Source organism: Perognathus longimembris, chromosome 8 (genome assembly GCF_023159225.1).
Source record: "Perognathus longimembris pacificus isolate PPM17 chromosome 8, ASM2315922v1, whole genome shotgun sequence".
In the NCBI taxonomy this organism is placed as follows: Eukaryota; Metazoa; Chordata; class Mammalia; order Rodentia; family Heteromyidae; genus Perognathus; species Perognathus longimembris.
The window spans coordinates 54,138,044-54,152,224 of NC_063168.1; the positions used below are offsets into that span (position 1 = coordinate 54,138,044).

Sequence of the window (14,181 nt, forward strand, 5' to 3'; positions counted from 1 at the left end):
AGACAAAGAATAAAGGACCAACCAGTGCAATAGGGATACTCATAAGACAATATGTTGGAAAGGAACTGTACAACTAGCAGGCTGGGAGGAAGGGAAGGTGAGAGAAAAATGAGGGAGAATGTAACAAGTATGACAACAAATGTACTCACTACCTTATTATGCAACTGTAAGTGCTCTGTACATCACCTTGACAATAAAAATTAAAAAAGAAAAGGTGTGATGGAGCTGCAGTATGGACCTGGAAGTTCCATAAATAAGACTAAGAAAGGACTCTGCTATTGAAGTGGTGCTTTTTTGGTATACTAGCTGAAGAGGAAGGACAGAGCCCGCCCTGGTTGCAAGGGTTCCGTGGGAAAGCCCATGACCCTGTTGCCGACACTGCTCATAGCTCAGGCCTCCATATGGGGTTGGCAGGGAGAGAGTGTACAATCCCAAGACACAGTGAGTGCTGGTGATAGAATGGTTGCTGGTTGACTTGTTGGCCATCCCCTGGGTAGTCATGGAAAAAAGACCTCATTCAAACACTGAAATGACTTTAAAGGATTGAGGGAGGGGTGGTGCATGTGGCTGGTAATATGGCTGAGGGATTCTCTGTACCATCCCTATCTCAGTTGCATGGTGAAGCATGTCATCATAGAGTTCTGCTATTCAGAAGCACATATCACATCTGCTATCATGAATTACAAAAGCCTGCAGAACTTTCCTCTATCTGATTCCTTCTTATGTTATCTTTACACTTATAAAAAAAACAACCTATGAAAATATAAGCTTAAACTTGTATGGAAATTGTAAGAAGCCAGAATACAAAACATTAGAAAATCAATTAAGGTGCTCCATTAAAATGATTGGATAATTACTACTTACTTTCTTTCGTAGAAGGATGAATTCTCTAATGATGGGTATTATCAGCAATTAGACAAAGCTGTTCATTTTTCAAAATTAATCATCAATCCTATTAATTATGTCTGTATTACACATCCTATTAAATTAGCACACATAATATGAGGCCTTCACACATCAAAGGAGAGCATTATTATTGCACATTAGTGACTTGATAATTTAGCAGAAAGGAACACAAACACTAGTAATTAGAGGACTACTTTTAGTAGGATCACTGGTTTCTGTCTCTCTATGGTATAAAAGAAGGCATATCACAAGGTGAAAACAAGCAGTCTTTAGATTGGATCTCTAAAAGAGAAGTCAGTTCAGCAGTCAGCTTCATGACAGGTGTGAAGTTCTTAGGCTGTGTCATTAGGGTGGTTCACCTGAGGAGAGCACCTGCAGCCACCGTTAGGTGAGTGCCACAAGGTATGTATGGGGAGGCAATCTGTGCAGTCAGTAGTGAGGTGCATCTCGTCTGGGTTGAGAACTGGGAAAGTTGATCTGGGCTGGGACTGACAAAGCCCGCAACGGAAGCACTGGCCCTCAATGCCCTCTAAGAAACCAATGAGGTGCTTTACCACACAAGCCACACACAATGACACATTTCCTCTCTTCCTTTGCTAAGTGACCATGGAAGGGTGATGAAGGGGGCTGGGAATATGGCCTAGTGGCAAGAGTGCTTGAAGCCCTGGGTTCGATTTCCCAGCACCACATATATAGAAAATGGCCAGAAGTGGTGCTGTGGCTCAAGTGGCAGAGTGCTAGTCTTGAGCAAAAGGAAGCCAGGGACAGTGCTCAGGCCCTGAGTTCAAGACCCAGGACTGGCAAAAAAAAAAAAAAGGTGATGAAGGTCTGCCACAGTGGCATAGCTGTTAAGTGTCTTTCGGGTTGCCAGCCTTGCTCAGGCTTGGCATCCTTAAAGAGGCACCGGGAGGAAAGGAAGTCAGGAACGGATAGGTCCCCAAACACACTGACGAGTCACAGGATTGTGGCAGTTATGAACTAATCTTTAGGACACAGCAAGGCCATGTAGGGGTGTAAACATCTAACAACACTATTTAGAAAATATGCATGATGTAGGCAGAAGAGGCTTAATAATCATTTCAATGATACAACCAACAGTATGCCCCAGTGAGATGACTGGGTGAATACAACACAGTTACTGCTTAGCATATGTTAAATCTTTCCAATGTAGTTCCTGAAGATAAGTCACGAGTTTATCCTAAGAAGGTTCACACATATAATTACACATACACCACTGTGGGAGGCAGTCATGGAGGGAGATGGAACACAAAATTTCTACCTTATCATTACAAGCTCACAGTAACCACAATTCAGTGAAAGTGCTTACAATCTAAAGTAAAAAATTACAAATTGAGTCAAATTGGTCTTTCCTACACTAAAGGAGAATGTATAGTTTAAATGATCCAGGAATACAAAGCAAATGACAATAAAATACTTTGATTCAGATTCTGAATTTAAGTTGGTTTTTGTAAGAAAGAGAAACGATCTAATATTAGCACATGGAAACAGACTTATTACTTGAAAATTTTACTAGTTTCAAAATTGCCAATTAAGCAGGAAGACATAACAGGAATTTTAGCTCAACAAAAGAAACTGAGAATCTTCATCACTGAGATTTGTTGTTAGATTTTTCCTCTGAAGGTAATGTTAAATTCTGAGTCTCCTGGGCACTAGTTTCACAAGGATGAGCTAAGCAAGCACTCCTGGTTGGTTTATACATTTTTTGTTATTGAAGTCCTGACATGTACATAAAGCGATGCTAGTGATATTCCCCTCTCCTCAGCCTGAACTAACAGCTTACCTAAGGTACTAGACACAACTCATCTTTCATTTAAGTATAACCTCATACGGTGCCATTATCTTAAAAAAATTTGGTCAACCCTTGGGAAAAGAGGCACGAATAAGTTGGATGCATGCCTTGATCTATTTTTGGCTTCTTTTTTAGAAGCTTTATTAAGCTTATGGACAGTGCAGAGAAGCCAATGTTGTAATCACTAAGAGCTACCATATGTCCTGGTGTCATAGACACTCCTGGTCTTAGGTTGCTGGGCTATCATAATCATTAATAGCCTCCATTTCACTTTCAAAAGTGTCACAGTTTGAAAAATAAATTATATGGATATTGCTAAAGGAGAGAATCCAACATCCCAAACATAATTTTTAATATTCTTCACTTACATTACTGAGAAACCTAATTCTATAAAATTCCAAAATTCCCAAGAACAGATTTGTATTTTAATCTGCCACAAAGGCCCATGGCTCGATCTCTACCCTAGGTAGCACTCCACATATTTACAATAAAACTGTGTCTAGAAAGCATGCAAAACCAGTAACAAATGCACACTACCTAAAATTAATACAAACTGACGTAATTTTTCATTTAGGACTCCGATTACAGGTTCACTATTGGATTGAGATGGGCCTGTCTTTCAGTTGACTTTATTAGCTTTACTGGATGCAAAAGCAATAAAGAGTGAGAGCCTTGGGAGCAGGGACTGTCCTTGATTAGAGCTGCCAGCTGTCTCAGCCTTGCCTTCTGGTCCCAGAACAGCATCTGGCTCATGTCCACAGGACCAGTTTGGAATGGATATTAGGGGCTATAATATACATATGTCCTCTGCCTACAAACTGTATCACCATGAGTCACAAGGAGAGGGCGCTGTCACATATTCAAGCTTCACTGTGTGCCTAGGCCATCAACATGGACAACCATGCAGCTTAAATAGGATCAATTAAATTTTACGAGACAGGAAAAACTGGGAAATTAATATTTTATATTTAGTTGATCTCATGACAGCAATGAGTTTTATATATTAAGTGGACTCAAATACGGAAAATGGTGGGAAAATCAATCATTGAAAACAATCAGAAAAAGAGAGTTCTATATTGAAATTCCTCAATCAACAAAGGATCCCAATGGAACACAACAGTGCCATCTCCCATGCCATTCCATCCCACGAGAACATCTCTTTATTCTTAACACATTCTATCTTGGCAGCACATCTTTTCCTTCATTGAGTCTCGGTGACATGTCAACCAGAAAAAAAACAACCCACTTAAAAATGAACAGATCTAGGCAAATGGCTGTCAATGATAATGTAGAAGCCATGGCTAGAGATGAGATGTGCTTTTCCTTGGTCTTACCTAGGCAGTAGGGACAACACTGGCCTTTTCTCAAAACAGGTTTTTCACAGGACACGGAAGGACAAGACTCAGAGTAACAGCTAATTACGCTGTCCATGCACACGCAGCTGGTACAAACGTCAGGCTTCCAGGACTCAGCTGCCAGAAATATATCCCCTTCATCATTTCTGCAGTAACTAGGCACACTCTCATTATGGGGTGAAGAAGGCCGAAGAGGTTCATCTGGAAAAAATGAACAAACAGGTCAGCAACTGTGCACAATAGCGAGTACCTCCAGTAGTCCTAATCACCAAAGCTCTGAGTGTCTCCTTCAAAAAATCAACAACTCAGTCATGAATCACGACTCTGATTTGGGCAGAGCTTTGAGTTCTAAAACAGAATAACAAAGATCAAAAGAGATCTGTTACCAAGATTATTAGTTACCTATACAGCAGCTGCTCTGCCCTTTCTTCCTTAGCTTAACAAAGTCTTGATTTTCTTTGAGGGGATCCCAGAACTTGGAAAGGGTGATCCTTTCTGCTAATTTCCCAGTCTCCTTTGCAGTTGCAGTAGGGGTGACATCAGTTATGTCTTGAGGGTATTTTTAGAAAACCTTTTGCTCCTCTCCAGAGGGCAGGTATGCTGCTACCACTACCCTCTGCTGTGTTCCTTCTCATAGCTGTATGTTTTAGAACAGCCTTTACATCTACCTCCAAGCTTCTTAGACCCATATCTAATTTTACAGATAAGATAGTAGAGCCAGGCACAGGATGGGGTACTTGTTCAGACCACAGAAAGGGCACTCAGAAAATGGTACCTTACTCAGTCGGAACCTGCAGGGCTCTGCACATGTGTGCTTAGTTTGAGATGCCCTGTCATGACCGACAAGTTCTCCTTCTCTCCCAGGCAAAATCTCTAAATCCAATTAGGTTTCCCATCTGTGAATCTAGGCAATACTTCTAGTCCTGCAGAAGTGTCTTCCTCCTTCTCAAAGCACTCCTCTCACTCTTACTGTTAGTTACATAAGTAGAACACACTGTGAGTATTTGACTCTTCCATTGTATTACTGCTCCACAGCACAGAAGTTGTTCCTGTTCTCATCAACCTCAGGATCCTATGGGATCAATTTAGATATTCTACATTAGACGAACAACTAAATGGATGTAAGTTCCCTGTCCCAGTGAAGAGATCACTCCAATGGTTTCTACTAGGAACTGCCACCTCCCTCAACCCTGCCACAGGCTGGTGTTCTACCATTTAACCCATGTCTGCAGTGTGGGCTTTCTGCTGGTTAAATGGAGATAAGAGTCTCTCAGATTTGTTTTTCCGGTCTGGTTTTGGACTTTGATCCTCAGATCCTAGCCACCGGAATAGTTTAGGATTATAAGTATGAGCCACATTTGTCTAGCCAGCCACAGTTCTCTATCAACAGAGAAATAACAGCAGAGACTGGATTTGGGTAAGACAGAGATGGTAAAAATAAAACAAAACACTCTAGTGGGACTAGGTCACACATATCCTAAAAATCTTAACACATAGGAACTTATTTCTTATGCTACAAAAGATGTCACATGAATTATTAAGCTTATCAGATTAAGGTGGCTGCTGATTACATCAAAGCTCTTGTACTAGAATAACATGTTGGCTGCAATGTGAGAAAACAATATGGCTACATGTTCACCTGGCACAATTCAAAAACCACTATCAACATGAACTCTCAGAGATTTGGACACTAGAGTGCAGGATTTGGGAGAGCTAAGTAGATAATCCAAGACACTGAGAAGTAATTAAACATGAGGGTTTATATTTTACCAAGCAAATTGCTTTAAGAGCATATGTTCAGCTAGGTACTTGTGGCTCATACCTGTAATCTTAGCTGCTCTGGGCAGGAAGTCTGTGAGACTCTTACCTCCAATTAACCACTAAAGCCTTGAGCACAAAAGCTCAGGGACAGTGTCCAGGCTCTGAGTTCAAGCCCTAGGACTTGGCACAAAAAAGAAAAAAGAAAAACAGTGTATGTTCACAATGCCAGTGATCAGTATACTGAACTAAGCAACATCAAAGTAAAGCGAGTTGTTCTGCCAAGTTGGTAATTTTACATAGCAAATGAAGTGTTTGCATAAAAAGCCACATATTCCTACAGCTTACTAGAATTTACTATTTTATAGAATCAGTAACTCATGGTTAAAATCTTGACAAATTTTCATTAACACCACTTCTTACATGAGCACATATTTACCTGTTACAGGCTGAGACTAACATGGAGAGTGCTTATCATATAATGCTCATAGATCTTATTTATCATGTGGTTAATAAGATGATTAACCATCTCATTAATTATTAAGTATAATTAATATTATTAATTCCCATATTCCCCGAGTCTGAGATGTAGGCTTAAAGGGCAAAAAAGTAATGTCTTGCTTTTCAAAGTCATCTCAGGTGTTAGCAATACTGATTGCATACATATGTGGTTGATAGGAATGAATTTGGGGAACAGGCTGGCAGACCATTTCTGCCCAGGTTTCAGGGATTGGCATTCTCCCATGTGAAGCTCACCCTGACCTGCTGGTCAGAATTACAATGCCCAGGGCTGGGGATATAGCCTAGTAGCAAGAGTGCCTGCCTCGGATACACGAGGCCCTAGGTTCGATTCCCCAGCACCACATATACAGAAAATGGCCAGAAGCGGCGCTGTGGCTCAAGTGGCAGAGTGCTAGCCTTGAGCAAAAAGAAGCCAGGGACAGTGCTCAGGCCCTGAGTTCAAGGCCCAGGACTGGCCAAAAAAAAAAAAAAAAAAAAAGAATTACAATGCCCAGCGCTGTGTCCTTCTCCAACAGAGCTTGTCCCATACACCATGCTGGTTACCTGGACACTGTGGGCAGCAGAAGTCCTGAGTGCGCGAGGGGTTTTGGCACAGCAGTGGTGGGCACACTTCGGTCTCACACAGCACCCGGCTGCTGTGGCAGGTACACTGGGTGCAGGAGTCAATGTTCCATGTTTCTCCTTCTACAAAGTACTCTCCTCCAGGTGCGTGGCAAATGGAAGGAGTGCTAAGCTCTGGTTTCTGCACCACAAAATCATCTGGGGAATGAGAGAAGATCAAAACACAAAATATTATTCACTTTCAGTCTTTCTAACTCTTGAAGAAACTGGTGCTGTTTGTTTTAAGGGAAAGAAAAGTGGAATTGTCTGAAGAGTTATCTCACTCTAACCTTATCAAGAGAATAAACAGTGAAGAGAAGAAAAATATTCCATGCACAGAAACAGGAAAACAATGGCAGAAGAGCTAATCTCAGGAAGTAAGGTTCAAGTGGCTCAAGCCTATCAGTAGTCATGAGAGAATTCAATGAGAATTATATTACAGGAAAGAGACCCTCATTCCTGAGAATGGGCAGGAGTTGGTTAGAATAAAGATCGTTCACTTACTTAATATTTGTTATAGTCCAATTGTTTCCATACTAACCACTTCCCACTTATTCATTTCATTTCTTCATAACATCAACTTTACGAGGTGGGTTCTGTTACCCAATTTTACACAGGAGGAAACTGAGAGCTCAGAGTGTTTAGCATGGTCAAGGGCCTAGAACTCACACCTTGTAGTTGTTTGAATAATGGATGTCTCCAGATTAAATGAGACTTCCAAATGATGTATTCCCTATCCATTCCATTATCTCTGGGCTCCTGAGCACTTTTACACTGGAAAATAGGGTCTGCTGTCAACAGGCCACACCTCATCTCAGCAGGCGGCCAGCACATAGAGTAGGAATGCTCCCCTGGAATCAACAGTCTGAAAACCCTCACCTGAGACTAAACATTTGTTGGGCGATATCATCATCCAGAGAGGGAAATGCCGAGAGGCTGATGATAACTATGATTTCTTCCCCCAGAGGAGAGGTGGTTTTGGTCCCTTGGTGAGATGATAATGATAGAGAGAGAATTTAATGTTGAAATGTCTGTAGAGGTACTGGGAGTTGCCCTGAAGTTGTGCTGAGGAAATGAGAAGTATGAAGACATTAACATTATTCCTGTAGTCCAAATACAATAAGCAGTTCAAGGAGGTGTTGACAGTGCTAAATCCTGATGAGAAATAGTCTGGAGACATCACTGCTGGCTCAGGCCTGGGCCCCATGAGAACGACCCCATCTGTGCAGAGGTGCTCAGAGCTGAAATCATCTAGGAGTGTTCTGGGGTTACTTTCAAAGCAATTGGGTCAACAATACTAATGGGATAAAGTATTGTAGGCTGCTTTCCAGTTAAAGGAATGATTTTTCAGAGAACTAGGAAGGATTAGAACTTTACCCCAGTGGAGGTGCCTCCAGAAAACCACTATGAGCCAATGCTTACATTTCACAAGCAACCATACCAAATTTTACAGTATACGAACAGCAGAGAGAAAAGTAACTGAATAGCAATTAAGTAGGCAAGATGATGAAATTGCACTTGCTGTCATTTATAGGGAAAGAAAAAGTTTGTCCCAGAGAGCACCAATAAACTAACATTGGAGAAAGGCTGCTCCTAATGCATTTAGAAAGGGTTTTTACAGAGAACTGACGTTTGCCACCAGTTTAAATGTTGATGCATTGATGGGTGGCCTAGATAGTCCTATCTCCATAATCTCTTTGTTACTATGTGCCTAAGGCAAAATATTAAGGGGCTGGAGAGGCTTGAGAGGAAAGAAAAAGGAAGAGGGTAAGAAAGGAAGAGGGTAAGCCACTTTCATGGGTGACTGTTCTCTTAGGAGAGTTCAGTAGCTGCTTATTCATTCCAGAAAAATACCTGTTGGCTGATCCTGAATAGGCGAGGGGAGAAACTATTCCTTATAGTAGGGGTCCATGAGCACAATGGCTCTAGGGTCTCTACTAGAAGAAACCACATGTGGCAATCTACTAAAGATTATAGGTGTAAATAGACAGATAGGTTTAAAAAAAAAGACTATAGGTATAAATCTTTCAACACATCTATGTTTTTGTATATGTATATCCAGAAAATAACAATAAAATGTAATGGTAATGTATGTAATAACTTCCTATATCTTTGTAGTAAATATTCTTCTGATCTCAATGACTTTCGGTTCTTCAGTCAATCATTTATTCTGAGAGGAGTCTTCATTTCTACCCATATGACTACTCGGACTCAATGCGCTCATGTAAAGAGTCAGGTGCAGGCTCCCTCTTTAAGCAGGCCCACCTGAAATCATTAAAGCATGGATCCTTTGGCAACAAATGCTATTTCTGTCCTCAAAGAGGTCTTTATAGACTTCTGTACCATTCAGCTGCTCATTTACCATCTGATCCACTGGACAAAGCAGTTTTTCACGTTAAAGTAGAAAATTACATAAAAAAGAAGAGTTGCACACCGAACTGAACTTTGGGGAAACAAAACAGCCATTTATTCTTGGCTTGTTTTTCTAGTAATCTGTCCCCTATCTAGGAGGATATGGGAGCTGCCTTTTAGTTTGATGGTGCAGTTACTAACGTGTGCCGAATCTCTCAGAGCTAAAAGGAACTTCATATGTCTCTTTTTCCTGTTGTCTCCATGGGAGGCAATGCAGGAGCTACCATCCCATGTAGGCTTAGTCCTGTCTTTCTGCAAAAGAAGCAGGCTTCAAGCTCCCAACAAGAGAGTCATCCACAAGGAGATACAGGCCATAAAGCACCAGAACAAAAGTAACCATGACTTGAAACATCAAAAGAAATCTGATGTGAAAATGAGGACACTTTGCTTCTCCCTAGCATTCTGGCTATTACTTTGGGTATGAGAACTGATATTTTGATGTGATTTCCAAATAAAACACTGCCTACATGTATTCTTTTGTACCTCAAAATGGCCTGCAGGGAGAAGAGAAGACATAGAACTGTCTTGTGCTCCTGAGATAAAAAGTACTAAATGAAGTATTATGATAATAATTACTGTCATTGGCAACTAAAATTCATATCCCCATGAATTAAAAATCTCTTCTGTTCTTCAAGTAACTTACCTTAATTACTGATACTATAACTTTAAATGTTTAGAACTTATGGTATTCAAAATATTTGCATTTGGCAACCGTATCACATGCTCATTTATTAAAAATAATGCAGTCAAAAATTCAGTGTATATCCTACGAAATTAAGAAGAATGAGGGAAGGGGTGGGAGGGATGGGTGGGTGAGAATGTTGAAAACAGTGACACTGATCTGGACGCATTGTACTCATAAACTGCTTTGTACAACTACTTAAAGTCATTCAAAGATCCACATAACCACTTAAGCAACTCAAAATCAGGTAAACCGCTCTACTGATTAAGAATTTACTCTGATCTTGGGCTAATCATTGATAGTACTTGGCTGTTCACAATGAGGGCTAAAAAAGTGTCCCGGGATAAACCCTGCATTTCCCCGCCCCCGAGTCACAGGTATGTATGAGGCCACTCAAAGCCTTGTGCATTTGGAGCCCACCAAGGACGGCCAACTTCAGCTTTTACCTGCACATGACGGGCAGCACTGTCCAGGATGAATGGTGGGGTTGCCACAGGCAGGCACCGGGCAGGTGATCAGGGCACACATTTCCCGTCCATTGTGACAGTAGCACTCCCGGCACCCATCATGCCAGCTTTCCTCATTTTTATGATGATGGCCATCCATTGACAGACATGTGCCTGACAGGACAGGGGGTGGCCCGGCTGAAGCAAGGACCTCTGGACAGACAGAAGGCAGCCTGGTAAAGAAGCAGCTACAGCACAGGAGAAACAGCCTGTAGTGTCCTTACATGGAATGCAACATAGCCACCAAAATTATGTTTACAAGGACAGTCAGTCACGTAAGAAATGCTCAGGGAAAGAACTCAAGTCAACAGGCTCTCAATTTTGAAAGAAAAAAAAAAAAGACCAAAGAAAAAAGCCTATAAATGTTTCCCTTCCGCTCTCCTATTGGGAGAATTGTTACTTTTCCCTTTTTTCACACTCATTGCATTTTAGACAAGAAACAAGCACTGGCTTTAGTAATGGATGCTACACGTTTGTATATTGAAAAATGTTACTCTAGAAGCTTCCTCTGATGGGGAAATCCTGGGCCCCTGACAACTAGTAGATATGTCTTAGCAACTGACTAGATTTTTGTTTATTCTGATCCCTTCAAAACCACCACTAAATTGGTAATTGTCCAACTCTGAAAAGACATTGAACACATTGTAGGGACTTTTTATTGTTGATTAGTCTTGGTATCCTGTTGACATCTATAAACTAGAGTGGGAGGTGGGGATGAGGCAAAGGCCCAAGTGGCATACACACAATGGTTTGAAGACTATAACCAGACCAGGAAGTCTCAGGCAGTTGGGATTCCCAGACATTGCAATGCTCACAGTCAGCTCAGGAATGGCATGTGCTTCTTAGCTTCTACATATTCATGGTAAATTCTTTTCCAGGAAAATATAGGAGCAGATTCTTAGAGGCACCAAAATGAAGTCTACCTTATCACTTACATCAATCCCACTTCATAAGAGAGTGGCCTCCAGCTTATGAAGCTGAGATAAGCTAGTTTTAGGCTAAAATTCCTGAGACTAGTGAAAGTGAAAAGCTTAGAAGTGATTAATTTGGCAGTGTGCTTATCCATCAGATGCTTGCTTTAAATTCTGTGCTGAGCCCTGTAATTCCATTAAGATGAAAGGAAAAGGGAGTCCTTTGGGAGAGCCACATACAAGGTGACAGTTGTGTCAGAATAGCAGCAATCACTTAAACTGTTTCATCTGCAGGATATCCCTCTGTTCTTTGTTTCCCCCAGGCTATGTGAGGGGGAGGGCCACATGCTCATACTTACCTCTGCACTTGCAGATAAGACAGCCATGACTGTCTTGCTGAAAGCCCAAGGGGCAGATTTTACTGCACGGAAGTTCTGGACATTTCTTACATCGACAGATGTCACAGCCATGCTTATTCTTCCTGGGTAATTAAAATTATGCCAGGGGTCAGAAAAATAAAAAAGTCTCAAATGATGCCCAAGAACTCAGATTAAGGGTCAACAAAATGATATCACCATTTAAGTGGAATGGCTTGACTCCTCTCAAAACTCCTGGGGTGTAGTCAACTCCCTGTGCTGATGACCACTGACTACCCTTGACTAAGGTTTAGAACTGCCCAAGCACTTTTGTGCTCTTGGGATATGGCTGTCAGAATTACAATGATATGATCACTGATTTAATTAGGAAAAGTGGTACCACAATACAAAAGATGAATCACAACTCCAGGAACAGGAAGGGGAAGGACCTATCACAGGTCAAGGTTAGAAATTAGGGACCAAAGTCCTTTCGTTGGGGCTGCAGGTTTCCTCACAGACTCTGAGAGAGTCTAGACAAAAGTAAACATTCTAACGAATTATCTCCTGAGCTTACAGAAGACAGGAGAATGTAAGGATCCATAGACCTGAGAGATCCATAAATGTTGACAAAGAATAACAGTCTTACAAACTCAATCAATGTCCAGTATTGACTTCATTAGGTCTCATATCCACAAAGAATATCAGTTTTTAATTCCTCTGCCCATGAGAAACAGTTTTTCCCTTTTGTAAGCTAAAATGCCAAGAATATCAATCAAACAAACAACTAAGAATGCTCTTTGGGCTGGGAATATGGCCTAATGGCAAGCATGCTTGCCTCATATACATGAAGCCCTGGGTTAGATTCCCCAGCACCACATATATAGAAAATGGCCAGAAGTGGCACTGTGGCTCAAGTGGCAGAGTGCTAGCCTTGAGCAAAAAGAAGCCAGGGACAGTGCTTAGGCCCTGAGTCCAAGCCCAGGACTGGCAAAAAAAAAAAAAAAAAAAAAAAAAGAATGCTCTTTATTTAAAAGCCACAGTAATTTATGTGGAGATTATCTGGACAGAAAGTTCTTAACAAGAATTCCTTATTTTCTCTACAAAGGCTGATACTGTAGGAGCCCATATACTCTACGTTTCCTCTGTACACAGTGCAGGACTTGGGATTCTCAGGCCCACTATCTCTCTTGAACGCTTGGCTCTAACTTGTTTCCGAGCCTCAGGATTACTCTAGATATGTTCATGTTTCATCACAAGCAACACTAAGTGCCACATATAGAGGCCAAATGAAACAAATTTCCATTTTTTTCTCCATGTCGGTAAATAAGGGGCTTGGTCTGGGAATATGGCCTAGGGGCAAAAGTGCTTGCTTAGTATGCATGAAGCCCTGGATTCTTCAGCACCACATATACAGAAAAAGCCGGAAGTGGCACTGTGGCTCAAGTGGCAGAGTGCTAGCCTTGAGCAAAAAGAAGCCAGGCACAGTGCTCAGGCCCTGAGTTCAAGGCCCAGGACTGGCAAAAAAAAAAAAAGATGATAGTCTTATAAGGGAGACCTTTGACACATGACAATAATTGTCCAAGTAACAAACTAAGTGAAAGAAGTACCAAATGTTAAGGACTATTTATTTATTCCAACATAATAAGAATAAATTAAATGAGTTAGCCATACTTAAGTCATATTACTACATCGCTTTCAAATTCTACCAAGGCTTGACTGACTTGCTATTCATTATCTACTCCTCTACACATGCATGTATCCATCCATCCCTATTGTGAGCAATCATAAGGCAAGGATTCACCCCCATACTGGCAGACAGTTTCATCCTAACACTCTCATTTCATTTTTTAGCAGCTTTAGTGAAACAATTTCTAGCCAGTACAACACTCATTGTACAACAGTATCAATGGGGTTCGTCCCACATGTGCTTACCATCAGGAAAACCAAGGGAAACCTACAATTCTCCAAGATTGGAATTGAATATAGCCTTGATTCTTAACTATGATTTTAATCAGGAGATACTATGGTAATAATGATTACATTTTACATTAGTAGATAAATGATAAAATAACGGTGTATTTACTGGTATCTTCCTCACAGTTTAGGACTGAAAAGGTGATGACAAATTTTGAATAAGGTTCCCAATTTAATTTGCATAAATAAAATCTACCCCCAAGGTAGTTTTTCAAAAGCAAGAGTTGGGCTGGGATGTAGCTCAGTGGCAAAGCACTTGCCTAGCAAGTGCAATGTCCTGGGTTCAATCCCCAATACCAAAAAAGAAAAGACAAAAAAAAAAAAAATACAGTTAAAAAAACCAACCCAATCAAAATCAAGAGTTAAAATAATGACTGAAAGAAGATAGG

The 14,181-nt window shown here is 41.0% G+C and overlaps 1 protein-coding gene across 3 annotated transcripts in view; it reads right to left on the reverse strand.

Annotated features, from left to right (window-relative positions):
- Positions 1 to 14,181, reverse strand: part of Crim1 (cysteine rich transmembrane BMP regulator 1) — a 182,736-nt gene that overhangs the window by 18,545 nt on the left and 150,010 nt on the right. For 2 of the 3 annotated variants that reach the window (XM_048353134.1, XM_048353136.1), the window contains 4 exons: positions 11,822 to 11,943; positions 10,492 to 10,704; positions 6,895 to 7,110; positions 4,051 to 4,272 (listed from right to left, as the gene is read on the reverse strand). In XM_048353134.1, the coding sequence (XP_048209091.1) occupies positions 4,051 to 4,272; positions 6,895 to 7,110; positions 10,492 to 10,704; positions 11,822 to 11,943 (773 nt within the window). The remainder of the gene's footprint in view (positions 1 to 4,050; positions 4,273 to 6,894; positions 7,111 to 10,491; positions 10,705 to 11,821; positions 11,944 to 14,181) is intronic. The other variant, XM_048353135.1, reaches the window with a different exon arrangement.